The 27,863-nt window shown below is 49.8% G+C and overlaps 2 protein-coding genes across 3 annotated transcripts; both read right to left on the bottom strand.

The window, feature by feature from the left end:
* Positions 1–156: 156 nt before the first annotated feature.
* On the bottom strand, positions 157–10,281 carry LOC136113124 (butyrophilin subfamily 1 member A1-like). Its single transcript, XM_071799649.1, has 11 exons — positions 9,963–10,281; positions 9,189–9,293; positions 8,098–8,445; positions 6,837–7,118; positions 6,288–6,392; positions 5,735–5,755; positions 5,081–5,101; positions 4,453–4,473; positions 3,939–3,959; positions 1,878–1,910; positions 157–1,022 (listed from the first exon to the last, which is right to left on the bottom strand). Exons 2-11 carry the CDS (start codon positions 9,274–9,276, stop codon positions 505–507), a joined length of 1,458 nt encoding a protein of 485 aa, XP_071655750.1. The 5' UTR covers positions 9,277–9,293; positions 9,963–10,281; the 3' UTR covers positions 157–504.
* Positions 10,282–15,666: 5,385 nt separating this feature from the next.
* LOC136113123 (butyrophilin subfamily 1 member A1-like) lies at positions 15,667–25,502 on the bottom strand. 2 transcript variants are annotated; one of them, XM_065858088.2, is made up of 12 exons: positions 25,485–25,502; positions 23,950–24,036; positions 23,177–23,281; positions 21,956–22,303; positions 20,581–20,862; positions 20,028–20,132; positions 19,450–19,470; positions 18,808–18,828; positions 18,175–18,195; positions 17,848–17,868; positions 17,396–17,428; positions 15,667–16,541 (listed from the first exon to the last, which is right to left on the bottom strand). In XM_065858088.2, exons 3-12 carry the CDS (start codon positions 23,262–23,264, stop codon positions 16,024–16,026), a joined length of 1,458 nt encoding a protein of 485 aa, XP_065714160.1. In that variant the 5' UTR covers positions 23,265–23,281; positions 23,950–24,036; positions 25,485–25,502; the 3' UTR covers positions 15,667–16,023. The 2 variants fall into 2 exon arrangements, with proteins under 2 accessions (XP_065714160.1, XP_071655746.1); XM_071799645.1 differs by lacking the exon at positions 25,485–25,502 and having other exon boundaries at positions 23,950–24,073.
* Between the last annotated feature and the right edge of the window lie 2,361 nt (positions 25,503–27,863).

Here is a 27,863-nt window from a genome sequence, read left to right as displayed (position 1 = left end):
CAGGAGACCTCCAGACCATGTAAATCCTCCTTTCTAAAAGGAGGCTAAAAGGAGGTGGAGGCAATACCTTGGACACAGACATTTGGTGCAGACACACAGACAAATCCCACTGAAGTAACTTTATTCTGCACATTCAGAAAGAGATCCCTGCTGCGGGAGTGTGTTCAGTGGGAGTGTGTTCAACTGGTAGAGAGGGGGGATGAAAGGCGACAGTCAGGAGTTGCAACTGGGGAACTCTGTTCAAACACAAAGGGATAATTCTTCCCCTTGAGAGAAGTGCAGCACCAGCCAGAGGTCCAGAGACATAACGAGATCTCCACCCTTGGACATCCTACACAACTCAGTTGAACGAGGTTCAAAGACACCTCAGGCACTTGAGGGTAGCCCTGCTGGGAGCAGGTGGCTGCAACAGAAACCTCCACCACTTCCTTCCAACCTAAACCCTGCTGTGAGTGGGAACGGCCGAGGTCCCCTAGAAAACCTTGTCTTGCTCCCTCCCCTTCATCAAGGCCACACTTTGAGCTGTGTCCCAGAACCCAGCCAGAACCAAGGGTAGACTGGTTTCCCCTCAAATGATGTCTCTTGAAATGTGAAAATGGGCCTGTTCTCATCAACACTGAAAAATGACACTCGCCTCTCTTCGTAACACAGTGAGACATGGATCCGCTTGGGACTCTGGATTTCAGAAAGGAAAGTGCGATCAGGAGATGTGAGAGCCTGGAAGTGACCTTCCCACTGCCCCACTGCCCAGAAACCCTCCTCTGGATTAAACAGAGTCATGCCCTTCCTTTTCACATCTTCTCTACATATTCCCACAAGCCATTCTCTTCCATCCACCACCTCCACCTCCCAGTAGCATCTCCCTGAGGTGAAACCTTCACGACCCAACACACAGTGCCATGGTTGAAATCTCTTGGGGTTGTCAGTGACCTCCAATGTCTTCTCTTCTTGTCTCACACTTTTGCAGTCATCAGACAGAACAAGGGAGCGGTGGGCTGTGTCTGAATCCAGAACCACCTTCACTGCAGGAGAGATGGAGTCAACACATCAGGGCAGAGCTCACCCCAGGAAAGAGCTTTGCTGGGGCTGCACAAGGAAGAGAAAGAGTGCAAGCGATAGCTGGCAGACTGTGGCACGGGAAGCTGCACAAGGTGACAATGTTAGTGCAAGGAGCAGGAAACGAAGCAGAGAGATGACATTGAGCAGAGAGGGAAGAGAAGACCAGCAGACCTCCAGAAGGAATCACACAGAATCACAGCATGTCAGGGGTTGAAGGGACCTGGAAAGCTCATCCAGTGCAATCCCCCCATGGAGCAGGAACACCCAGCTGAGGTTCCACAGGAAGGTGTCCAGGCGGGTTTGAATGTCTGCAGAGAAGGAGACTCCACAACCTCCCTGGGCAGCCTGGGCCAGGCTCTGACACCCTCACCCGCAACAAGTTTCTTCTCAAATTTAAGCGGAACCTCCTGTGTTCCAGTTTAAACCCATTGCCCCTTGTCCTGTCACTGGTTGTCACGGAGCAGAGCCTGGCTCCATCCTCCTGACACTTACTCTTTACATATTGATAAACATTAACAGGGTTGCCCCTCAGTCTCCTCTTCTCCAAGCTAAAAAGACCCAGCTCCTCCAGACTGAAGAAGCCCCCATGTGTAAAGCGTGGCCAGCTCTGTGCACTGAGGACCAGGACTGTTCAGACTGGTCTGAAACTGGGACATGCACCAAATAAACAAGAGGTCAGAGTGTTACACGCCCTCCTGGACAGTGATGCCTGGCAGAAGCATCCCTGGTCCCACCATCATCGCTGCGGCAGAGGAAATACCAGAAGGGAGACTAAAGCAGGAAAGATGATTCAGCACTCCCAAAAGACCAAACTTTACCTTTTTCCATGGGCACTGCATATCTTCGCCATACTTAAAAAAAAAAAAAAAATCAGAAAAAAAAAATCACATTTGAGAGATAATCTGAACACACTTGTGCTGGATTAGCTCAAAATACTGAAAGGTCAGTGCAGTTGCACATTTTCAGAATTGTTGCTATATTTGTGAAAGTCATGTCACAGCACAGAGCTTCAAAACTGTCCTGACTATTTATGGGCTGTTTCTACTTTCTTTGAAAATCGGAATTATTTTCTTCTTAGTGTAAAAGTGTCACAGGGACTATCTTAAAAACTCATACAGAACAAATGAAAATAATGTTTCTGAAATGAGTTTGGAATTTGCTAACTTTTCCTTTCCTAAAGTAAAACCAAAGTCAGGGGAAGGTTTCAAAACCCTGGTGAGAAAATGTCCCACTGGAAAAGTCTCCCATGTAGGAAGGAGAATGGTACTCACCAAGTTCTTCAGCTTGCTTCTCTGAAAAAGAAGATAAATCAGCACAAATGGGTGTGGGATATTGATTGGGATAGAACCTCACCCATAACCACCTGCACAGGCAGGAGGGGGTTCTGCCAACGCTTGGCAAAACCATCCTCAATCACCTTTAATTGTCTGACCCAAATTCACTCTCTCCTTTCCCCACCCCCCACCAAGTCCCACCTCCCCAACCTCCCAACCACTTTTTGGTTCACTTTGCACTTTAACAGTGAAAAGGAAAAACAAAAACCCACCACCCTCTACAGACTCTGTGAAAAATCCCTTGTAAGGAATAGGAGACTCAAAGATTTCTGCATCACGGTCCCCTGAGCAACAAAGAGAAACACAAGTTACTCTTTGCAATCCCCCTCCCCAGGATCCCAACACACAGGGAGCAGAGGCTGTGATAAAGGGGGCAGATGTGCTGATTTACACTCTGGTTGCAAGGATGCTCCTGATTCCTGAGGGAGCTGGGCCTGTATTTATCTCCCCCTTCCACCTGTATTGATACCAATTTAACAAGACCTAACTTTTAATAGCCAAAGATCTTTCTTGGCAATTCTATGAGCTGCAAGCAAACAAATATGATCTCTTCATTTTTATTTTTTTTTTTTAAATTTGAATTCTTGGTAAGCAAACAATATACGTTTTTAGAAGAGAATTCCCAACAGCCTAGGTTTCCCTAAAATAAAAAATTCAATAAGTTTTTCATACTATTTCATACTCAAAATAAATGAGAATGTTAAAAGCATTGACAGCCACTCAGAGAAAAGATCTTAATGACTTTTCAGGGTAAATTTTCACATTATTAGAGTGTCAGGGAGGGGGAAGTAAAGTGTCTGCCCAAAGAAGAACATTTGGACAGAGCGACAGGATGAATAACAAATTCTGAAAGTTTTCACAGCGGATTTCACTGTGAAGACGGGGAGCGGGACTTACGCAGTGCTGCGTCTCGCCTCGCTGAAAAACAAAAGCAGAACAGAGCATCACCACCAAAGCCCGTTCCTTTTTCACCGATACACTTGTTGGGGTGGGGAGGAGGCTGAAATGGCTCCTGGTGGAAAAGCTGCAGCCCAGGAGCTCCCCAAGGTCTTTCTGCTCACGACTTGTGGAGCTCTTGGCCACCCTGCCCGGAGCCACCTCGGGCAGAGTCCAGCCAGGGCTGCAGCTCCAGGGCAGCGGGGATGGGCCAGTGCAGTTCTACATTTTCAGAGCTGTTGCTGTATTTTTGAAAGTCATCTCACAGCACAGAGCTTCAACACTTCAGTGCGTAGCAACATGGAAGGACTCCCTCCTTTTCTCACAAATATGATCATACTGCCTGTCCTGGCTCAGATCTTTATTTACGGTCTGTTTGTACTTCCTTGGAAAAGTGAAAGAATTTTCTTCTTAGTATGGAACGATCACAGGGAGTATCTTAATAACACATAGAGAGCCATGGAAAATAATGTTTCTGAGGTGAGTTTGGTATTTGCTACCTTTTCCTTTCCAAAGAAGAAAACCAAAATCAGGGGAAAGGTGCAAAACCCAAGTGAGAAAATGTCCCTGTGGAAAAGTCTCCCACGTAGGAAGGAGAATGGTACTCACCAAGTTCTTCAGCTTGCTTCTCTGAAAAAGAAGATAAATCAGCTCAAGTGGGTTATGGGATATTGATTGGGATAGAACCTCACCCGTAACCACCTTCAGGGGCAGGAGGGGGTTCTGCCAATGCTTGGCAATGCAAAACCCTCTCCCACCACCAGCCTGGAGCTCTGCAGGTGCTGGTGCAGGTTGAGCTGCTCAGATCTGGGGCAGGAAAGGTCTCTGGGAGGTCCCTCGCCTACAAGGGGACCCGTTACCCAGCGTCTCCACCAAATCCCGATGCCAGCAGTGAGGATGCACAGGGCACTCGCCCTGCCCGTGCCACCGCGGCGCTCACCCATCGCCAGCCCCACACACCATCCTCAACCACCGTTAACTGTCTGACTCAAATTCACTCTCTCCTTTCCCTGCCAACCACTTTTTGGTTCACTTTGCACTTTAACAGTGAAAAGGAAAAACAAAAACCCACCACCCTCTACAGACTCTGTGAAAAATCCCTTGTAAGGAATAGGAGACTCACCGATTTCTGCATCACGGTCCCCTGAGCAACAAAGAGAAACACAAGTTACTCTTTGCAATCCCCCTCCCCAGGATCCCACCACACAGGGAGCAGAGGCTGTGATAAAGGGGGCAGATGTGCTGATTTACACTCTGGTGTCAAGGATGCTCGTGATTCCTGAGGGAGCTGGGCCTGCATTTATTTCACCCATCAACCTTTATTGGTACCAGTTTAGCAAGAGCTCACTTTTAATAGCCAAAGATCTTTCTTGGCAATTCTATGAGCTGCAAGCAAACAAATATGCTATCTACATATTTTTTTTAATTACTATTTCTTGGTCAGCTAATAATCAGCATTCTTAGAATAGAATTCTCAACAGCCTGGGTTTCTGTAAATGCTGGAAAAAAATAATGTTTTCAGTTCTATTTCACTACATTAAAAAGATGTGAATGTTAAAAGCAATGACAGCCACTCAGGGAAAAAACCCTAATGACTTTTCAGGGTAAATTCTCACAAGATTAGGGTGTCAGAGAGGGGGAAGTAAAGTGTCTGCCCAAAGAAGAACATTAGGACAGAGTGAGAGGATGAATAACAAAGTCCGAAAGGTTTCAGAGAGGATTTCACTGTGAAGACGGGGAGCGGGACTTACGCAGTGCTGCGTCTCGCCTCGCTGAAAAACAAAACCAGAACAGAGCATCACCACCAAAACCCGTTCCTTTTTCACCGATACACTTGTTGGGGTGGGGAGGAGGCTGAAATGGCTCCTGGTGGAAAAGCTGCAGCCCAGGAGCTCCCCAAGGTCTTTCTGCTCAGGACTTCTGGAGCTCTTGGCCACCCTCCCCGGAGCCACCTCGGGCAGAGTCCAGCCAGGGCTGCAGCTCCAGGGCAGCGGGGAAGGGGCAGGTTTGCATGGACCAGGGAGGAGCACGGGGTTGCACTTCTCCTTCAGGGCTACGGAACCATCCTGCCCCGGGGTTTTGGGAGAGGTTTTGTTAATGCTGAGACACAGCTGAAGCCCTTGCCAAATGAAATGTTCTTCCCCAGAGCTTCTACCAGCTTTGGGAAGAACCTTGCGTGCACTTTGAAAAGCAAAGTTCACTGCTGGTACAACAGCTGTTCATGCTTTTTTTGGTTTGGGAATGATTTTCCTTGAAATTACACCACCATTGCATAATTTCATAGACTGAATTAATAATTTTATATAAACAGTAACCAAACAATTTACATCCAATTTACATCCACAAGAATTCTCCCATTTGAAGGAATTCTTCAGTGTGTTTAGGAAATAAATGGTAAAACTTACCTATTTTTTCCTCAAGTTTTCCTATGAAGGAGAGAAAGAAATGTAAATAACTGAGAACATCGTCCCTTCCAAACAGCCCTGGCCAAGGCACAGAAGGAGTTACAGCCACCAGGGTCTGGCGGTGCTGCAGCGCCTGAGCGACCCACTGGCCCAGCTCCTTCTGCTAAGAAATAGAGGATTGCAGTGTCCTTTATTCCTCTGTATTATTTGACTTTCACAAGGAGATGAGCCCTGCCAGGCCCCCAAATGTGCAAGGTTTTGGGGTTTCTTTTGCAGGGTCTGGCAAATCTTTGCCCTGGGTGGGGCAAACTCCGGCTCATGCTACTTTAATATCCACATCCTTCTCTGCTATATTTTTCTTGGAAAAACAACCTTTATTTTCTTCTAAGAAAACAAATCCCTGAGTCTTTAAGCCCCTGGCACCACGTGTGTCCCAGACAATGAGACAAAACTCTGGGACCATCCTGACATTTCCCAAACGCACCCGTCCACCAAAACCAGAGGTGGCCAAACAGGACCAATCTCCTCTCTAAACACCACACCACGACAGTACCTTTAATTTTAAATAGACACACAGCAAAAATAAAGAGAATGACCACAGCAACCGAGATGATGCCCAGGGCAATTATCCAAGGATGGGCGTCATGGAAAAAGGGATCTGAAAAATAAAATCCACAAAGGGGTTTGGTCACTGCACAAGCAGCAATGGGAAATAGCTCATTTCTGTGTTATACAAGCGCATCCCAGGTCTGAATCTCATTGAGGGTGAGCATCACCTCCTGACTGTACTCCACAAAGGGACAAAATATCAGATTAAAAAAAAAAAACATGTTTGGGCACACTTCTCTGTGATTGACAATGATTTTTCTGCATACATTTTGGGGGATTTTTTAAAGCAAAAATGGATTTCTAGACAAATTATTTCTAGGTAAATCATGTTTTCTTTTCCTGTGAGAAAAAGAAAGCTGCAGGGTGCAGAAAACACTGGATGCACTGAACACGCAGCCTGACAAATGCACCCAAGATTTTCTGCCACTGTCACGTCCCCAGTGCAGCCCCATGGGCAGCGATAAGGGGGCGACACCCCCGTTCCCCCCCTCACCTGAGATGTAAAATGCTGATCCCTGTTCTTGGCCATCCAGGACGTGTTGGACCCAGCAAGAGACGTTCTGCTTCGTGCCCCTGGTGAGGATGATGCTGCTTTCCACCGCAAAGAGGCTGCTCTGGTCCTGGGTGACGCTTTCCGAGAGGGACGGGAGATGCTGCCCGTGGGGATCTCGCCACAGCACCTGGGGCCGCGGGTACCAGCCGGCCGAGCGACAGGACACCCGGATCCCCCCGTCCTGGTATCGCTCCAGCGCAACAAGTGGGACAGAGCCGCTGGCTGCGGGGACACAGACACCCCAGTGATCCCACGGGAACGGGGTGGCCTGGCTGTCCCTCTGCCTGACAAGGGATGGACGTGGACACAGACAAATCATCACCCAGGGTCAGGACATTTCATTTCAACAGGGCATGGACCTGCTGGAGAGGGACCAGAGGAGCCACAGGAATGATCCTGGAACAGCTCTGCTGGGGGACAGGCTGAGAGAGTTGGGGTGTTCAGCTGGAGAAGAGAAGCTCCAGAGAGATCATAGTGCAGCCTTGCAGTGCTTAAAAGGAGCTGATAAGAAAGATGGGGAGACACTTTTGAGCAGGGCCGGTTGTGACAGGACAAGGGGTGATGGTTTTAACTAAAGGAGGGAGATTCAGGGTGGACATGAGGAAGAAATTGTTGTCCTGAGGGTGGTGAGAGCCTGGCCCAGGTTGGCCAGAGAGGTGGTGGATGAACCATCCCTGGAGACATCCCAGGCCAGGCTGGACGGGGCTCTGAGCAACCTGAGCTGGTGAAGATGTCCCTGTCATGGCAGGGGGGGCACTGGGGGAGCTTTGGAGGTCCTTTCCAACCCAAACTGTTCTTTGATTCTATGAATCTTGGACTCTTTTTTACATAACTCCAAGATCTGCTCTGGAGGCTGCTACTGCATCAAAATAATCTAAAGTTCTGGATATTTGAATAAAAAAGTACCAACCAGTATGTTCTTGTTATATTACTCAATGCCAAATCTTTTCTTACATCCACTTATATGAAGAAAACAATGTCAAGAACACCTCTGAAATGGGTAGAGTATCTCACAAGTTCTTGACGGCCACTTGGTAAGCAATTTTAATTCTATGAGACATTCTTGGTATTTTCAACCATGGGACTTAATTAAACCCTATTTGCTAAGCACCCACCTGTAATTGCTGCTGGGGAGGACAGGGAAGAAGAGCTCTGGCTACAAGCAAGTAAATTAGAGTCAGCAGAGACACAGAAAACTGACCTGTCACCTGCAGCTCCACCACAGCCTCATCATAGTCTGAGCCACTGGCAACAAGGCAGGTGTAAATCCCTCTGTCAGACAGTTGGACGCGAAATATTTTCAAGTTCACGCTGCCCTTGGTGAGTCCGTCCTTCCACAGCTCTGTGCGCCCTACGTATTCCGGCATCTGATTCCCGTTCTGGTCCTGGCCCCCCTTGTAGTGATGCACGAAGGTTGTGAGCTGCTCCCAAAACCAGGTCACCTCCATGTCTTGCGTGCTCTGCGCGGGGGAGAAGCGGCAGGGCAGCACCGCGTCCTCGCCCATGGCCACGATGACGGGGCCGGGGGGTCCCATCACTTTGAGCGGAGCTGGGAGAAAACCCCAAAGGAAGAAGAAATAACTGTGAGTTTGCTGTGGTGACCGAGGTCAGAAAACCGGCGGCTGCTGCTCCAGATGATCCGTGTGCTGTGTGCCGTGTCATTGCATTGGAGCATCACCGTGCTGGGGGGGTGAGCCACTGGGGGGGCTGCGAGAGGGACCCCAGTTGTGCAGCACATGATTCCCTGTCCTGCGCTACCACCAAAGTTCTTCAGATCTTTTTAAAGAAGATCTCTTTTAGCAGAATTTGTTCTTATGGGGGCAAGTGCCCCCTGTGCTGCTCGGCTGGGGTAAAAGCGGGATAAAGAAGGAAAGAAGTGACTGGAAGGTTTCTGGGTGGGCGAATGGAGAAAGGAGAGAATTTGAGTACAAATAAAACTCAAATATCCTCAGCTATTTGCACCTATTACAACAGAAATTCAAATCATCTCAGGTGCTCTGAGTATCTTTGGAAATTTAAAAAGAAAAGGCTTATTAATCAGCTGGCCACTCAACACACAGAGAAAGTAGTTTCTTGTTGAAGAAAAACAATAGGAAATCAACTTTCAAGACAACAGTTGTGTTGCATCCATTTGCCAGGATGGCTTCAGGTCGACCATCTAACAGAAAAAGAGCCCAGAATATGTTTTAAAACAGAGTTTGTTCAAGGCCTTTTCCTTTGCGCCAGTAGCCAGGAAGACACTGAGGCTGGAAGCAACACCCCAGGGATCAGCACAACCAGAGGGACACCTACCTGAGTGCAGCTCGTGAACCTGGAAAACCAAACCATAAACTGTAAAAGCCAGCAGAGAGAAGCAGGAGTGGAAACTGGAGAGCATCATCTTCACTGGAGCACAACCTGGAGACACGGAAAAAGAGGGAAGGGATGAAAGGGGGGAGAAACAAGGGAGGAGAATAAAAGGCAGAATTCACTTTTAAAGGGGTTTATTGCTGATTGCAGCCCCTTTGTATAATGACTCGGGAGGAGCCTCAGATGAGGAAGGCAGAGTTTGATTTTCCATCACCAGCCTGACTTTGCTTGGTGCTTTACATACAAAGTATCCGACTGGTGTAAAAAGTTGCAAGAATTTCCCATGGGGAAACAAAGGACAAGCTGCAACATCTCCTCTAATTGCCGGACAAAGCGACAATTGTTTTAATACAGAACCCTTGCTTATGTTATCCAGACTTAGGAAAGTGATGGAAATGTGCAGGATGAGAAGGAGAAACCCAGACCAAATGCACGTGGAGCTGTTGCCACACACTCATCCTCTGGGACAAATTCAGGACTCAGTAGCACATCCCCTGCCACCACACTGATGTCTCAGACCAGGGAAAGCAAAATAAGCAGAACATTAATTCAACACCCAGCCAGGATGGGACCTGGGCCTGCTCTGAACCCACTGTAACCTCTCATCACTCACTGACTCAGTCCTGGATTTGTTAACGAGCAGTGAAAACCACAATGAATTTCAGCAGATGGCAGAAAGCAATTTCAATCTGCAGCTTTGCAAGAGATGCCGCTTACCTGGAGGAACCGAGATCTCTCATGGGGCAGGAGCTGCTCGGCTGTCACCGGAGTGTCCGGGGTTCACCCATCTGAGCTGCGCATTTCCCTGTTAAAAACCCAGCAAAAATGTCACTCTGTGTCGCTGTCTCTCACTCATTTCCTTCTGAGCTGCCTCCGCTCAAAAATGAAAGCCACGAGAGTGATCTGGAGGGTTTTGGGCACTGCTTTTGCTCCAGAAGTCTTCTTCTGGCAGCGTCCACCTGCACTTCCCTGCCACAAGCACCTGGTGCAGCTGCGGATGGTACAGCAGCCTCCTCCCGGGGCTGCACAGGCTAGGGAGGGGCTGGATTTTGGACTGGGGAGGGGCTGGATATTGGACTGGGGAGGGGCTGGATATTGGACTGGGGAGGGGACGGATATTGGACTGGGGAGGGGCTGGATATTGGACTGGGGAGGGGCTGGATATTGGACTGGGGAGGTCATGGATATCGGGCTGGGGAGGGGATGGATATTGGCAGCAGTTTGCTCATCCCTGGGAGAAGCCCACGGTCAGCAGTGGGAAGGAGGTGACAGAGCTGGGGTTGAGGGAAGTAACTCAGGACTGAAGGAGGTGACGGAGCCGGGATTCGTACCCTGAGACACAACCTCCCTGGGCAGCCTGGGCCAGGCTCTGCCACCCTCACCCCAAACAAGTTTCTTCTCACATTTAAATGGAACCTCCTGTGTTCCAGTTTGAACCCACTGCCCCTTGTCCTATCATTGGTTGTCACCAATAAGAGCCTGGCTCCATCCTCCTGACACTGCCCCTTTCCATATCTATAAACATTAATGGGGTCGCCTCTCAGCCTCCTCCAAGTTCAAGAGACTCAGCTCCTCCAGACTGAAGAAGCCCCCATGTGTAAAGCGTGGCCAGCTCTGTGCACTGAGGACCAGGACTGTTCAGACTGGTCTGAAACTGGGACATGCACCAAATAAACAAGAGGTCAGAGTGTTACACGCCCTCCTGGACAGTGACGCCTGGCGGAAGCATCCCTGGACCCTTCACAAGCTGCAACATCACCTCTAATTGCCGGACAAAGCGACAATTGTTTTAATACAGAACCCTTGCTTATGTTATCCAGACTTGGGAAAGTGATGCAAATGTGCAGGATGAGAGGGAGAAACCCAGACCAAATGCACGTGGAGCTGTTGCCACACACTCATCCTCTGGGACAAATTCAGGACTCGGTAGCACATCCCTGCCACCACACGGATGTCTCAGACCAGGGAAAGCAAAATAAACAGAACATTAATTCAACACCCAGCAGGACAAGAGCTGTCCGTGCCCTGAACCCCCTGATCCCTCTTATCACTCACTGGCTTTGTTAACAACCATTGAAAACCATGATGAAATTTGGCAGATGGCAGAAAGCAATTTCAATCTGCAGCTTTGCAAGAGATGCCGCTTACCTGGAGGAACCGAGATCTCTCATGGGGCAGGAGCTGCTCGGCTGTCACCGGAGTGTCCGGGGTTCACCCATCTGATCTGTGCGTTTCCCTGTTAAAAACCCAGCAAAAATGTCACTCTGTGTCGCTGTCTCTCACTCATTTCCTTCTGAGCTGCCTCTGCTCAAAAATGAAAGCCACGAGAGTGATCTGGAGGGTGTTGGGCACTGGTTTTGCTCCAGAAGTCTTCTTCTGGCAGCGTCCACCTGCACTTCCCTGCCACAAGCACCTGGTGCAGCTGCGGATGGTACAGCAGCCTCCTCCCGGGGCTGCACGGGCTAGGGAGGGGCTGGATATTGGACTGGGGAGGGGCTGGATTTTGGACTGGGGAGGGGACGGATATTGGACTGAGGAGGTCATGGATATCGGGCTGGGGAGGGGATGGATATCGGCAGCAGTTTGCTCATCCCTGGGAGAAGCCCACGGTCAGCAGTGGGAAGGAGCTGACAGACATGGGGTTGAGGGAAGTAACTCAGGACTGAGGGAGGTGACGGAGCTGGGATTTGCACCCTGAGACGCAGCTGGTGTGGGATTGAAGTCCAGCTTAATTAAAAGCAATTCCCTCTCCTCAGCCAAGAGGCGAGGCCATAGTCGATGGTTTGATGAGGGAAAGGTGCTGCCCTGGGATGTGTCACCCAGGCAGCTCCCCCAGGTTAGCAGACCTTGGGGGTCCAGCACCCTCCTGTCTCCAGCCGGGAGCCTGGGGCAGGCAGGAGGTGAGAGCATCTGCTGGGGTAAAGGGACCTGGCCTGGGATCTTTTAAAAAGGGAGAACAAGGAAGAGGGAGGTAATCAGTGAAGCATTCGGAGACACAGATTTGGCCAACAACTGATAGCAGAGATAATAATAAACCAACCTCATCACTTGCGCTAATCAGTGGGCTCTCACAAACCTGTGGGCAGCACTTCAGGGAGGGCCAGCCTGGCTTTTGCAATAATCAGGATGCAAAGCTGAGGGTCCCAGATACTTGGGGGTTCAGTGGAATTATGAGAACAGTGAAAGGTTTGTGCAGGGGAAGCGAATCAGTGAGGACAAGGTGGGGGACAGGTAAAAATTGGTATAAAAGGGCCTGGTGCTGGGTGAAACAGAGCTGTTCAGAGCACTTGGGTGGCTGGAGAGTCGGAGTCTCCAGGGCCAGGAGGAAGAGGGTCTGGGGTGTGCACGGCTGTGCGGTGCCTGTGGATGGGGGTGTGAACGTTGTGTTTTTGCAGTGAGCACCAGGCTGGAGCATCTGGGAGTGGGGGATCCATCGGGGGCTCAGAGGGTCTGGGTTCTGGGCAGCGGTACCAGGCAGACACAGGGGCTGTGCCACTGCTTGAGACATCTGCAAATGTGCACGTGAGGCCAGAGTGTTCCACATGTGCTGGAACTAGTGACCTCCTGCCTCTGCCAGTCACACAGGACCAGGGAATGTGGCTGCTGGTGCCGGTGGGTGGAGGGATCCTACATGTGGGTGCAGCTGCACACTGTGACTGTGGGTACGGAGGGTACATGTTTGTCACCAGGTGACCCTGCAGATGGGATGTTCAGCAGCCCCCACTGTGCCGTGCGATGCCATCATGTGACAGTGGACCCTGACTGAACAGTTCCTGCCGAGTCGGTCTGTCCCCAGTCATAGAATAATAGAATAATTTTGGTTGGAAAGATAGGCCTAAGATCGATTCCAATCATAACCTAATTCTAGCACTAAGCAAGTCCTGTGCTCCCAGGCTCCTGTTCCCAGCACCAGGCAGCAGAACCACCCAGCAGCAAGTTCCCTTGTACTGCAATTCATTTCGTGTTCCAGCCAGTGGCCTTCGGAGTGAAGTGACAGAGCAGAGCAGGTGCCACTTGCCAAACTCCCTACAGTCACAGGTGAGGCCATCACCCCTGGGCACATGAAAAGCTGCTTGGAGAAGAGAGAGGTGGGATGCAAAGCCCAGCACCTGCTGTCCACTGTACATCAGTTAAGCAATCGAAGCAACACATGCCCTGCAAACATCACCCTGAACCCTGAACCCCACGGGCAGCCTGACAAATCTGGGCGGGCAGCAGCTGAAAGGAGCCGGGCACCTTCCCTCGTCACTGTATGGGGCCTGGACACCCAGAGCATGGCCCGTGCTCTGGGGCTGGTGTCCCCAGGTGACATCCCACCGGGCTGGAGGTGCACATGGTGCTGCTGACCCAGGACGGCTCAGAGCATCCAGCGGTGTCGCAGGTTCTTATTACCCACCTGCAGCTGGATGAAGCGGGGAGATGTGGCAGATCCTGTGATGCAAATAGGACGGGGGCACTGCAGGAACTTTGGGAGGGAACTCCCAAAATCAAGTGTCAGATGAGGTCACACACCTGTGGCAGTTTCAGGAGATGGGAGGGAGTCGCCAGGACGAGGGGAGGTGGAAGCACCCACAGTGTGGTACCCCAGAGAGGAGAAGGTGCTGCACTCCAGCTCTGCTCTCCAGACCATCCAGCCCCGCTGAGCTTTGATCTGCTGCCTCAAACCAGCTGGAAATGCTGTGCCAGCCCAGTCCAGCCAGGAGCCGATGAGCTGAGGGCAGTGAGGACCAAACTGGATGCCTCCACACCATCCAAAACCTCCTTTCCTGGAGTCAGCTCACAAGTTAGTGCTGGCTGTCTGAACAGTGCCTGAACACTGTGACTCTGCCATCATTGCTTCTGTTTTTTCTCACCTTCAGGCAGCCTCTGTGTCTTGCAATTTCCACTTTCAGCAGGGAATCCCACCTCCCCTCCTGTGGATTTCAGCAAACACAGTGGTATCCTGGATGGAGAGAGAAGAGAGGGAGACCTTGGCCAATAAGGTGGAGGAGATGAGTGCGAGAGCTGAGTTTTAGAAGAGATGAGGTGGTGGAAATGTCCTCTGTTGAGGAGCCATATGCATTCTGCTTCTGCTGTAGAACAGCTATTTAAGGTCCCAACACCGGAGGCTTGTCCCAGCCTGGGCTTGTGATGGGGTTGAGACTTGGTGGCTGTGAGTCCCCAGCTGAACTGCTTGTGCTTATCTGTGGACCCACCACCAACACCTATGACCTATCCTTGGCTCCCACCACTGTCCACAGAAAGAAACAGGAATTTGGGGTCACAGGTCTTGGGTAACATCCATTGCAGTCTGCACGTGTTTGTGCCCAGATGTGCCTGTTTTAGTCATGCAGCACTAGAGCCACCCAAGCTCAGGTCCAGGTGTCTGCAGAGCAGACGTGCACCCACCCACTCAGGAGAATCCTCCTCCAGGACACCGGGGTCGCCTTGGCCAGGGATCAGATGGCAGCTCCTGAATAAGGAACAGGGGTAGGATCAGGGCAGCACTGAGGCTGGAGCCATCCAGGACAAGAGAGCTTCCCACCTCTGGGCAGGGGAGAGGAAATCATAGAATCAAAGAACAGTTTGGGTTGGGAGGGACCTTCCCAGCTCCCCAGTTCCCCCCTGCCACGAGCAGGGACATCTTCAGCAGCTCAGGTTGCTCAGAGCCCCGTCCAGCCTGGCCTGGGATGTCTCCAGGGATGGTTCATCCACCACCTCTCTGGGAACCTGGGCCAGGCTCTCACCACCCTCAGGGCCAACAATTCCTTCCTCATGTCCAGCCTGAATCTCCCTCCTTTAGTTAAAACTATCACCCCTTGTCCTGTCACAATAGGTCCTGTCTGTTCCAATCTATCTTATCTCCAAAAGAGGAAGAGGATCTTGAAGTGATGGTGTCTGAGCGTCATAGAAACATGCAGCCCTGTGGTCTGAGGAGCACGGTGCACCTTCTCCAGTGCAGAAAGCACAATCTGTATCTTCACCTTCTCACCCACCTTCTTTAGGGATACAAATGTCTAACAAGTGTCTGTTCAGAGCCCTGGCATCAGGGGCCACCCCCACACGGATGAGATGCCTTCCTCAATGCAAAATTTTGATTTCTCCAGCTTCATTTCAGCCCACATAGAACATTCTCAGTCTGCTTCAGCCTACTCAGAGTTGTAAGGGGGGAACCACTTCCCAGTGTTGGGTGTCTCCAGGTCAAAGGTGAGCTCGTCACCCGGGCTTGTGCTGGGGACACTCACAGCCATGGACAGACCCACTGACATACGTGCCTTCATTGTCTCCTGTAGCATGTGGTGAACCATTTTTCAGAAGTCCCTGACATCCCTCACACGTTAAAAGGAGGTGGAGGCAACACCCTGGACACAGACATTTGGTGCAGACACACAGACAAAAAACACTGAAGTAACTTTATTCTGAACATTCAGAAAGAGATCCCTGCTGCGGGAGTGTGTTCAGTGGGAGTGTGTTCAACTGGTAGAGAGCGGGGATGAAAGGCGACAGTCAGGAGTTGCAACTGGGGAAACTCTGTGCAAACACAAAGGGATAATTCTTCCCCTTGAGAGAAGTGCAGCACCAGCCAGAGGTCCAGAGACATAACGAGATCTCCACCCTTGGACATCCTACACAACTCAGCTGAACGAGGTTCAAAGACACCTCAGGCACTTGAGGGTAGCCCTGCTGGGAGCAGGTGGCTGCAACAGAAACCTCCACCACTTCCTTCCAACCTAAACCCTGCTGTGAGTGGGAACGGCCGAGGTCCCCTAGAAAACCTTGTCTTGCTCCCTCCCCTTCATCAAGGCCACACTTTGAGCCGTGTCCCAGAACCCAGCCAGAACCAAGGGTAGACTGGTTTCCCCTCAAATGATGTCTCTTGAAACGTGAAGATGGGAATGTTCTCATCAACACTGAAAAATGACACCCGCCCCTCTTCATAATCCAGAAACACCCGGATCCGCTTGGGACTCTGGATTTCAGAAAGGAAAGTGCGACCAGGAGATGTGAGAGCCTGGAAGCGCCCTTCCCACTTCGCCACTGCCCAGAAACCCTCCTCTGGATTAATCACAAGCTCATCCTTCCTTTTCACATCTTCTCTACACACTCCCACAGCCCATCCTCCTGCATCCTCCACCTCCACCTCCCAGTAGCATCTCCCTGAGGTGAAGCCTTCACGACCCAACACACAGCGCCATGGTTGAAATCTCTTGGGGTTGTCAGGGACGTCCTGTGGCTTCTCTTCTCGTCTCACACTTTTGCAGCCATCAGACAGAACAAGGCAGCTCTGGGCTGTGTCTGAATCCAGAACCACCTTCACTGCAGGAGAGATGGAGTCAACACGTCAGGGCAGAGCTCACCCCAGGAAAGAGCTTTGCTGGGGCTGCACAAGGATGAGAAAGAGTGCAAGCGATAGCTGGCAGACTGTGGCACGGGAAGCTGCACAAGGTGACAATGTAAGTGCAAGGAGCAGAAAACGAAGCAGAGAGATGACACTGAGCAGAGAGGGAAGAGAAGACCAGCAGACCTCCAGAAGGAATCACACAGAATCACAGCATGTCAGGGGTTGAAGGGCCCTGGAAAGCTCATCCAGTGCAATCCCCCCATGGAGCAGGAACACCCAGCTGAGGTTCCACAGGAAGGTGTCCAGGCGGGTTTGAATGTCTGCAGAGAAGGAGACTCCACAACCTCCCTGGGCAGCCTGGGCCAGGCTCTGACACCCTCACCCCAAACAAGTTTCTTCTCACATTTAAATGGAACCTCTTGTGTTCCAGTTTGAACCCATTGCCCCTTGTCCTATCATTGGTTGTCACCAATAAGAGCCTGGCTCCATCCTCCTGACACTGCCCCTTTCCATATCTATAAACATTAATGGGGTCGCCTCTCAGCCTCCTCCAAGTTCAAGAGACCCAGCTCCTCCAGACTGAAGAAGCCCCCATGTGTAAAGCATGGCCAGCTCTGTGCACTGAGGACCAGGACTGTTCAGACTGGTCTGAAACTGGGACATGCACCAAATAAACAAGAGGTCAGAGTGTTACACGCCCTCCTGGACAGTGACGCCTGGCAGAAGCATCCCTGGACCCACCAGCATCGCTGCGGCAGAGGAAATACCAGAAGGGAGACTAAAGCAGGAAAGATGATTCAGCACTCCCAAAAGACCAAACCTTAATTACCTTTTTCTATGGGCACTGCATATCTTCGCCATACTTAAAAAAAAAAAAAAAAAAAAAAAAAAGTCACATTTGAGAGATAATCTGAACACACTTGTGCTGGATTAGCTCAGAATAGTGAAAGGCAAGTGCAGTTGCACATTTTCAGAATTGTTGCTATATTTGTGAAAGTCATGTCACAGCACAGAGCTTCAAAACTGTCCTGACTATTTATGGTCTGCTTGTACTTTCTTTGAAAAGCGAAACAATCTTCTTCTTAGTATAGAAGTATCATAGGGAATATCATAAAAACACATAGAGGACAAACAAAAATAATGTTTCTGAAATGAGTTTGGTATTTGCTACTTTTTTTTTTCTCCTAAAGTAAAACCAAAGTCAGGGGAAAGTTTCAAAACCCTGGTGAGAAAATGTCCCACTGGAAAAGTCTCCCATGTAGGAAGGAGAATGGTACTCACCAAGTTCTTCAGCTTGCTTCTCTGAAAAAGAAGATAAATCAGCACAAATGGGTGTGGGATATTGATTGGGATAGAACCTCACCCGTAACCACCTGCATGGGCAGGAGGGGGGTTCTGCCAACGCTTGGCAAAACCATCCTCAATCACCTTTAATTATCTGACCCAAATTCACTCTCTCCTTTCCCCACCCCCCACTAAGTCCCACCTCCCCAACCTCCCAACCACTTTTTGGTTCACTTTGCACTTTAACAGTGAAAAGGAAAAACAAAAACCCACCACCCTCTACAGACTCTGTGAAAAATCCCTTGTAAGGAATAGGAGACTCACCGATTTCTGCATCACGGTCCCCTGAGCAACAAAGAGAAACACAAGTTACTCTTTGACAATCCCCCTCCCCAGGATCCCACCACACAGGGAGCAGAGGCTGTGATAAAGGGGGCAGATGTGCTGATTTACACTCTGGTTGCAAGGATGCTCCTGATTCCTGAGGGAGCTGGGCCTGTATTTATCTCCCCCTTCCACCTGTATTGATACCAATTTAACAAGACCTAACTTTTAATAGCCAAAGAGCTTTCTTGGCAATTCTATGAGCTGCAAGCAAACAAATATGATCTCTTCATTTTTATTTTTTTTTTAAATTTGAATTCTTGGTAAGCAAACAATATATGTTTTTAGAAGAGAATTCCCAACAGCCTAGGTTTCCCTAAAATAAAAAATTCAATAAGTTTTTCATACTATTTCATACTCAAAATAAATGAGAATGTTAAAAGCATTGACAGCCACTCAGAGAAAAGATCTTACTGACTTTTCAGGGTAAATTTTCACATTATTAGAGTGTCAGGGAGGGGGAAGTAAAGTGTCTGCCAAAAGAAGAGCATTTGGACAGAGTGACAGGATGAATAACAAATTCTGAAAGTTTTCAGAGAGGATTTCACTGTGAAGACGGGGAGCGGGACTTACGCAGTGCTGCGTCTCGCATCGCTGAAAAACAGAACCAGAACAGAGCATCACCACCAAAGCCCGTTCCTTTTTCACCGATACACTTGTTGGGGTGGGGAGGAGGCTGAAATGGCTCCTGGTGGAAAAGCTGCAGCCCAGGAGCTCCCCAAGGTCTTTCTGCTCACGACTTCTGGAGCTCTTGGCCACCCTCCCCGGAGCCACCTCGGGCAGAGTCCAGCCAGGGCTGCAGCTCCAGGGCAGCGGGGAAGGGGCAGGTTTGCATGGACCAGGGAGGAGCACGGGGTTGCACTTCTCCTTCAGGGCTATGGAACCATCCTGCCCCAGGGTTTTGGGAGAGGTTTTGTTAGTGCTGAGACACAGCTGAGACCCTAGCAAAAAGAAAGGTGCTTCCCCAAAGCTTCTAACAGCTTTGGGAAGATCCTTGAGAGCCATTGGAAAAGTAAAATTTACTTTTGATACAATATCTTTTCATGCTTTCTTGGGTTTGGCAGTGATTTTCCTTAAAATTACCACCTTTTCAACATTTCATACACAGAGTTAACAATTTTCTATAGCCACTAGCCAAACCATTTCCCTCCCACATGAATTCTCCCATTTGAGCGAATTCTCCCATGCGTCTAGGAAATAAAAGGTAAAGCTTACCTATTTGTTCCTCACGCTTTCCTGTGAAGGAAAGAAAGAAATGTAAATAACTGAGAACATCATCCCTTCCAAAGAGCCCTGGTCAAGGCACAGAAGGAGTTACAGCCACCGGGGTCTGGCGGTGCTGCAGCGCCTGAGCGACCCACTGGCCCAGCTCCTTCTGCTAAGAAATAGAGGATTTCCATTCCCCTTATTCCTCTGTATTATTTGTCTTTCAGAAAGGAACGAGTCCTGCCAGGCCCCAAAAGTGCGAAGTCTGGGGTTTTTTTGCAGGGTCTGGCAAATCATCGTTCCATTTCTGCAAGAAGAATCCAACTTGGCAGGGCCAGAGGAAAGCCTGGCTGATGCTGCTTTAATGTCCACATCCTTATTTGGTATATTTTTCTTGGAAAAACAACACTTATTTTCTTGCCAGAAAGTAAATCCCTGAGTCTTTAAGCCCCTGGCACCACACGTGTGTCCCAGACACCGAGACAAGACTCCGGAACCATCCATTTCCCAAACCCACCCATTCACCAAAACCAGAGGTGGCCAAACAGGACCAATCTCCCTCCCCAAACACCACACCAGGACAGTACCTTTAATTTTAAATAGATAAACAGCTAAAATAATGAGAGCGACCACAGCAACCGAGATGATGCCCAGGGCAATTATCCAAGGATGGGCGTCATGGAAAAAGGGATCTGAAAAATAAAATCCACAAAGGGGTTTGGTCACTGCACAAGCAGCAATGGGAAATAGCTCATTTCTGTGTTATACAAGCGCATCCCAGGTCTGAATCCCATCAAGGGTGAGCATCACCTCCTGACTGTACTCCACAAAGGGACAAAATATCAAATTTTAAAAAACCCCTCTATTTGGGCAATTTTGCACTTGTCTGTGATTGATGATGTTTTGTCTGCATACATTGTGGGGGATTTTTTAAAGCAAAAACAGATTTCTAGACAAACTATTTCTAGGTAAATCATGCTTTCTTTTCCTGTGAGAAATAGAAAGCTGCAGGGTGCAGAAAACACTGGATGCACTGAACATGCAGCCTGACAAATGCACCCAAGATTTTCTGCCACTGTCACGTCCCCATGCAGCCCCATGGGCAGCGATAATGGGGCGACACCCCCGTTCCCCCCTCACCTGAGATGTAAAATGCTGATCCCCGTTCTTGGCCATCCAGGACGTGTCGGACCCAGCAAGAGACGTTCTGCTTCGTGCCCCTGGTGAGGATGATGCTGCTTTCCACCGCAAAGAGGCTGCTCTGGTCCTGGGTGACGCTTTCCGAGAGGGACGGGAGATGCTGCCCGTGGGGATCTCGCCACAGCACCTGGGGCCGCGGGTACCAGCCGGCCGAGCGACAGGACACCCGGATCCCCCCGTCCTGGTACCGCTCCAGCGCAACAAGTGGGACAGAGCCGCTGGCTGCGGGGACACAGACACCCCAGTGATCCCATGGGAACGGGGTGGCCTGGCTGTCCCTCTACCTGACAAGGGATGGACTTGGACACAGACAAATCATCACCCGGGGTCAGGACATTTCATTTCAACAGGGCATGGACCTGCTGCAGAGGGACCAGAGGAGCCACAGGAATGATCCGAGGCTGGAACAGCTCTGCTGGGGGACAGGCTGAGAGAGTTGGGATGTTCAGCTGGAGAAGAGAAGTTCCAGGGAGACCTTAGTGTGGACTTTCAATGCTTAAAAGGAGCTGATAAGAAAGATGGGGAGACACTTTTGAGCAGGGTCTGTGGCGATAGGACAAGGGGTGATGGTTTTAAACCGAAGGAGGGAGATTAAGGCTGGACATGAGGAAGAAATTGTTGCCCTGAGGGTGGTGAGAGCCTGGCCCAGGTTGGCCAGAGAGGTGGTGGATGAACCATCCCTGGAGACATCCCAGGCCAGGCTGGACGGGGCTCTGAGCAACCTGAGCTGGTGAAGATGTCCCTGTCATGGCAGGGGGGGCACTGGGGGAGCTGGGAAGGTCCACCCAATCCAAAATATTCAAAGATTATATGTTTAGGGACAGGGTTTAGTGCTAGAGTTAGGTTATGATTGGACTAGATGATCTTGAGGGTCTCTTTCAAATGAAATTATTTTATGATTTTATTATGTTATGAATCTAAGATTACTGCAGTCTTTTTCACATAACTCAAAGATCTGCTCCTGAGGCTACTACCGCAGGAAAATATTCTGCAGGCCTGGGTACTGAAATACAGAAGCACAAACCAAGACATTCTTTTTACATTATTCAATGACAAATTTTTCCTTACTTCCATTTATATGAAGAAAACAATTTCAAGAACACCTCTGAAGTGGGTAGTGTATCTCATGAACTGTTTGAGGTTGTTTGGTGGGCAATTGCACATCTCTGAAACATTCATGGTATTTTCAACCATGGGACTTAATTAAACCCTATTTGCTAAGCACCCACCTGAAATTGCTGCTGGGGAGGACAGGGAAGAAGAGCTCTGGCTACAAGCAAGTAAATTAGAGGCGTCAGGAGCACAGAGTACAAACCTGTCACCTGCAGCTCCACCACAGCCTGGTCATAGTCTGAGCCATTGACAACAAGGCAGGTGTAATTCCCTCTGTCAGACAGCTGGACGCGAAAAATTGTCAAGTTCACGCTGCCCTTGGCAAGTCCGTCCTTCCACAGCTCTGTGCGCCCTACATATTCCAGCATCTGGTTTCCACTCTGGTCCCGGCCTCCCTTGTAGCGATGCACGAAGGGCAAGAGCTGCTCCCGAAACCAGGTCACCTCCATGTCTTGCGTGCTCTGCGCAGGGGAGAAGCGGCAGGGCAGCACCGCGTCCTCGCCCATGGCCATGATGACAGGGCCGGGGGGTCCCATCACTTTGAGCAGAGCTGGGAGAAAACCCCAAAGGAAGAAGAAATAACCGTGAGTTTGCTGTGGTGACCGAGGTCAGAAAAACAGTGGCTGCTACTCCAGCCGGTTTGCGTGCCACGTGCTGTGTCATTGTGTTGGAGCATCACAGTGCTGGGGGGATGAGCCACTGGGGGCCTGGAGAAGGGACCCCGGCTGTGCAGCACATGGTTCCCTGTCCTGCACTACCACCAAAGTTCTTCAGATCCCTAAAAGACCATTTGTTCTCAAGGGGAAAAGTGCTGCCTCTGCTGCTCAGGGTGGGGAGAAAGCAGGATGAAGAAGGAAAGAAGTGACTGGAAGGTGTCCAGCACAGATCCATGAATATGATGAAGGGAGTGGAGCATCTCCTGTACAAGAAAAGGCTGAGAGACCTGAATGACTTTAGCTTGACAAGAGGAGACTGAGGGGTGACCTCATTAATGTTCATAAATATTGAAAGGGTGAGTGTCAGGAGGATGGAGCCAGGCTCTTCTCGGTGACAACCAAGCTAAAAACAAGGCGCAATGGGTGCAAAATGGAACACAGGAGGTACCTGTGGAACCTCAGCTGGGTGTTCCTGCTCTGGCGGGGGGATTGCACTGGATGAGCTTTCCAGGTCCCTTCCAACCCCTGACATTCTGGGATTCTGCGGTTTCTGGGTGGGTGGTTGGAGAAAGCAGACAACTTCAGTAAAAAAACCCTCAAATATCATGTGTTATTTGCACTTATTACAACAGAAAATAAAAATGTCTCGTGTGCCCTGAGCCTGCTCTGTGCTTGGCCCTTCACAGGAGGAGCTGCATCAGGAGCCAGAAGAATACTGAGGTTGGAAGCAACACCCCAGGGATCAGCAAAACCAGAGGGACGCCTACCTGAGTGCAGCTCGTGAACCTGGAAAACCAAACCATAAACTATAAAAAACAGCAGAGAGAGGTAGGAATGGAAGCTGGAGAGCATCATCTTCACTGGAGCACAACCTGGAGACACGGAAAGAGAGGGAAGGGCTGAGAGGGAGGAAAAACAAAGGAATAGAATAAAAGGCAGAATTCACTTTTAAAGGGGTTTATTGCTGATTGCAGCCCCTTTGTATAATGGCTCAGGAAGAGCCTCAGATGCCGAAGGCAGAGTTTGATTTTCCATCATCACCCTGACTTTGCTTGGTGCTTTACATACAAAGTATCTGACTCGTGTAAAAAGTTGCAGGAATTTCCCATGGGGAAACAAAGGACAAGCTGCAACATCTCCTCTAATTCCCTGACAAAGCGATAGTTGTTTTAATAGGAGCCTTTGGTTTTTTTATCCAGCCCCGAGAAAGTGATGGAAATGTGCAGAATGAGAAGGGGAAACCCAGACCAAATGCACGTGGAGCTGTTGCCACACACTCATCCTCTGGGACAAATTCAGGACTCGGTAGCACATCCCCTGCCACCACACTGATGTCTCAGACCAGAGAAAGCAAAATAAGCAGAACATTAATTCAACACCCAGCCAGGATAGGACCTGGCCCTGCTCTGAACCCCCTGGCCACTCTTATCACTCACTGACTTAGTCCTGGATTTGTTAACGAGCAGTGAAAACCACAATGAATTTTGGCAGATGGCAGAAATCAATTTCAATCTGCAGCTTTGCAAGAGATGCCGCTTACCTGGAGGAACCGAGATCTCTCATGGGGCAGGAGCTGCTCGGCTGTCACCGGAGCATCCGGGGTTCACCCATCTGAGCTTCGCATTTCCTTGTTAAAAACGAAACAAAAACGTCACTCTGCATCCCAGCCTATCACTTGTTTTCTTCTGAGCTGCCTCTGCTCAAAAACGAAAGTCAGTGAGTGATCTGGACATTTTTGGCAATGCTTTTGCTCTGGAAGTGTTTTTCTGGCAGCTCCCAGAGGCAGCCCCTGCAGCTGCTTATCGTATCACAGCCTCCTCCTGCGGCTGCCCCAGCCTGGGGAGGGACGGAGAGCGGACTGGGCAGGGGATGCAAAGCCCAGCACCTGCTGTCCGCCATTCACCAGTTAAGCAATCGAGGCAATACATGCCCTGTGAACATCACCCTGAACTCCACGGGCAGCCTGACAAATATGGGCGAGCAGCAGCTGAAAGGAGCCGGGCACCTTCCCTCATCACTGCATGGGGCCTGGACACCCAGAGCATGGCCCGTGCTCTGGGGCTGGTGTCCCCAGGTGACATCCCACGGGGCTGGAGGTGCACATGGTGCTGCTGACCCAGGAGGGTTCTGAGCACCCAGCAGTGCTGCAGACTCTTATCACCCACCGGCAGCTGGATGAAGCGGGGAGATGTGGCAGATCCCGTGATGCAAACAGACCAGGGGCACTGCAGGAACGTTGGGAGGAATCTCTCAAACTCAAGTGTAGGAAGAGGTCATGAACTCACGGCAGCTTCAGGATGTAGGATGGAGTCGCCAGGACGAGGGGAGGTGGAAGCTCCCACAGTGTGGTACCCCAGAGAGGAGAAGGTGCTGCACTCCAGCTCTGCTCTCCAGACCATCCAGCCCCGCTGAGCTTTGATCTGCTCCCTCACACCAGCTGGAAATGCTGTGCAAGCCCAGTCCAGTCAGGAGCCGATGAGCTGAGGGCAGTGGGGAGCACACAGGAGACCTCCACACCATCCAAATCCTCCTTTCCTGGAGTCAGCTCACAAGTTAGTGCTGACTGTCTGAAAAGTGCCTGAGCACTGTGACTCTGCCATCATTCCTTTTGCTTTTTATCATCTTCAGGCAGCCTCTGAGTCTTGCAATTTCCACTTTTAGCAGGGAATCCCAAAGGGGTTGGGTCACTCCACAAGCAGCACTTGGAAATAGCTCATTTCTGTGTTATACAAGCGCATCCCAGGTCTGAATCCCATCAAGGGTGAAATCACCTCCTGACTGTACTCCACAAAGGGACAAAATGTCAAATTAAAAATAAAACCAACCCTCTATTCTGGCAATTTTGCACTTGTCTGTGACTGATGATCTATTTTCTGCATATATTGTGGGGGATTTTTTAAAGGAAAAATGGATTTCTAGCCACATTATTTCTAGATAAATCATGCTTTCTTCTTCTTTGAGAAAAAGAAAGCTGCAGGGTGCAGAAAACACTGGATGCACTGAACATGCAGCCTGACAAATGCACCCCCCAGGGTGCAACACCTCAGGGATCAGCAAAACCAGAGGGACGCCTACCTGAGTGCAGCTCGTGAACTTGCAAAACTAAACCATAAATGATAAAAGCCGGCAGAGAGAAGCAGGAGTGGAAACTGGAGAGCATCATCTTCACTGGAGCACAACCTGGAGACATGGAAGGAGAGGGAAGGGATGAAAGGAGGAGAAACAAGGGAAGAGAATAAAAAGCAGATTTCACTTTTAAAGGGGTTTATTACTGCTTGCAGCCCCTTTTTATAATAGCTCGGGAAGCGACTCATATGCCAAAGGTTGCATTCGATTTTCTGTCATCAGCCTGACTTTGCTTGGTGCTTTACATACAAAGAATCCGACTGGTGTAAAAAGTTGCAGGAATTTCCCATGGGGAAACAAAGGACAAGCTGCAACATCTCCTCTAATTCCCTGACAAAGCGACAGTTGTTTTAATACAAGCCCTTGCTTTTTTTTCATCCAGCCCTGAGAAAGTGATGGAAATGTGCAGGATGAGAAGGGGAAACCCAGATCAAATGCACATGGAACAACACCACTTGGCTCTCATGAGAGTTCCGCCGCCATGTAACTCTTCTCAAAACCTCTAACTATTTTATTACACAGATAGCAAGGATAATACTGATTTTCCCCACCTGAACTAGTCAGTAATTGCTTATAATAAGTCTGAATAAAAGGTCCATAAGCTTCAGACTATGATGAGATTACTAGGTTGGCAATACCTCCTCAAACACATTCTTCTTGAACCCCAGATCTTCCTGCAAGCTCTGGCACTGATCCTCCAGGTCAACGCGCATCAGTGTTTCCTTCTCCAGCTGCTTCTTGGCCACAGCATGAGCATCTTCAGCCTAGGAAAGGATTTTCAGGGTGAAGATTTTATTTTGTCTGGATCCCTGTTTCCCATCCATTGTCCCTTCATGTTCTCCATATAACATCTTTGGAACAATAATTCACAACAACAAATCTAATGTCAAGCCACTGATTTAAAAAAAAAAAAAAAGAAGTGTGCTCTTCTGAATATTTAAAGCAAGCTTTCATGTTATCGTGGTATCAGTTATCTAAAACATAGGATTATTTCAATAGAGTAAGATAATGGATCTGAGGATTATGAATCCCCCCAGCACAACATGCTGCATGTTTGTCTTTTTCTTACTTGCATAGCTGAACTAGGTACTCCAGCATAAGTTGACAATTATGCAGGACCTTAAAAAAGACAACTTCTAGTAACCTGGTATCTCACGAATACTTACCGGAGACCTGGAGAGCACCAGGATGGCAATCAGCCTGGTGTCATGCACTCGGACACTGTGTTTTCAGCAACAATATTTATCTCTTCAGGGTGTTTCTCCCCCCAAAACCTGAATGGTACAGCCACTGTCAGCTCAGCTGAATGGTACCACCTGTTTGCCTCTTGTTTTTCCAGCTGTCGGGGAAGCAGAACTGTCAGTAAACCCGTGCTCACCCCAACAAATCATTTCCCCTCCCCACACCCCATGTGTGTACTAACAAATATCAGCTCTGTCAGAAACTGCCTTTTTTAAATACATACCCGGGTCACTGTGGCTCTGACAGCACCGATGCATGAAAAATATTACAGCTGGGGCAAATATCTTGCATTTTGATGGACTGAAATTTCCCCATTTTTGTGCTTTGCATTTGGGTATATAACAGGAATAAGGGCTTAATTGTGTTGGTTTTTTTTTTTTTTTTCCCTCTCTTCTCCCTGTTTCGCAGCTGGGCTGCAGAGACCAAACCCCTGTTGCTGTGGTTTCTCTTTGCTCCTGTGAGCGTTGCTGCCACCTCCAGGGGGATTTTGGGGGCAGCCGGGTCTGTGCTGAGCATCGCGCTGGGAAATATTTCCCCTGGGCCGGGGCTGTTGGAACCTGCTCGTGAACCGGAGCGAGGGGCACTCACAGGGCTGCTTGTAACGCGGAGCCGTCCCACCAGCTCCACTCCTGCCCGCGCGTCTGGTCGATGCTCAGCCCCATCCAGGCTCCGGAGCTGGTTCTGGTCATCTCCCCGATGAAAGCCTGGGAGAGGAGAAGAGACTCAGAGCTGATCGCATGGCAAAGAGACCTGATCCTGCCCATGAGGCTCTGGTCTGGGGTGGGCCCGGCACATCCCGGTTGCAGACTGGGGGCTGGAGGGGTTGGTGGTGCTTTGGAAGAGATGGGAGCATGGTCTGGAGATGATGGGCAGGGCTGGAGACATTCAAACCCGCCTGGACACGATCCTGTGTGATCTGCTCTGGTGATCCTGTGTTAGCAGATGGATGATCTCCAGAGGTCACTTCAACCCAGAGGAGCAGAGCCCAACTCCCCCTGGCTCCAGGCTCCTTTCAGGCAGTTCAGAGATCAGAAGGTCTCCCCTCAGCTCCTGTTCTCCAGCTGAACATCCCAGGTCCCTCAGCCT

This window comes from Patagioenas fasciata, chromosome 27 (genome assembly GCF_037038585.1).
Source record: "Patagioenas fasciata isolate bPatFas1 chromosome 27, bPatFas1.hap1, whole genome shotgun sequence".
In the NCBI taxonomy this organism is placed as follows: domain Eukaryota; kingdom Metazoa; phylum Chordata; class Aves; order Columbiformes; family Columbidae; genus Patagioenas; species Patagioenas fasciata.
Note: the sequence above shows the minus strand (reverse complement) of the source record. Positions and strands in the feature narration are given on the sequence as shown.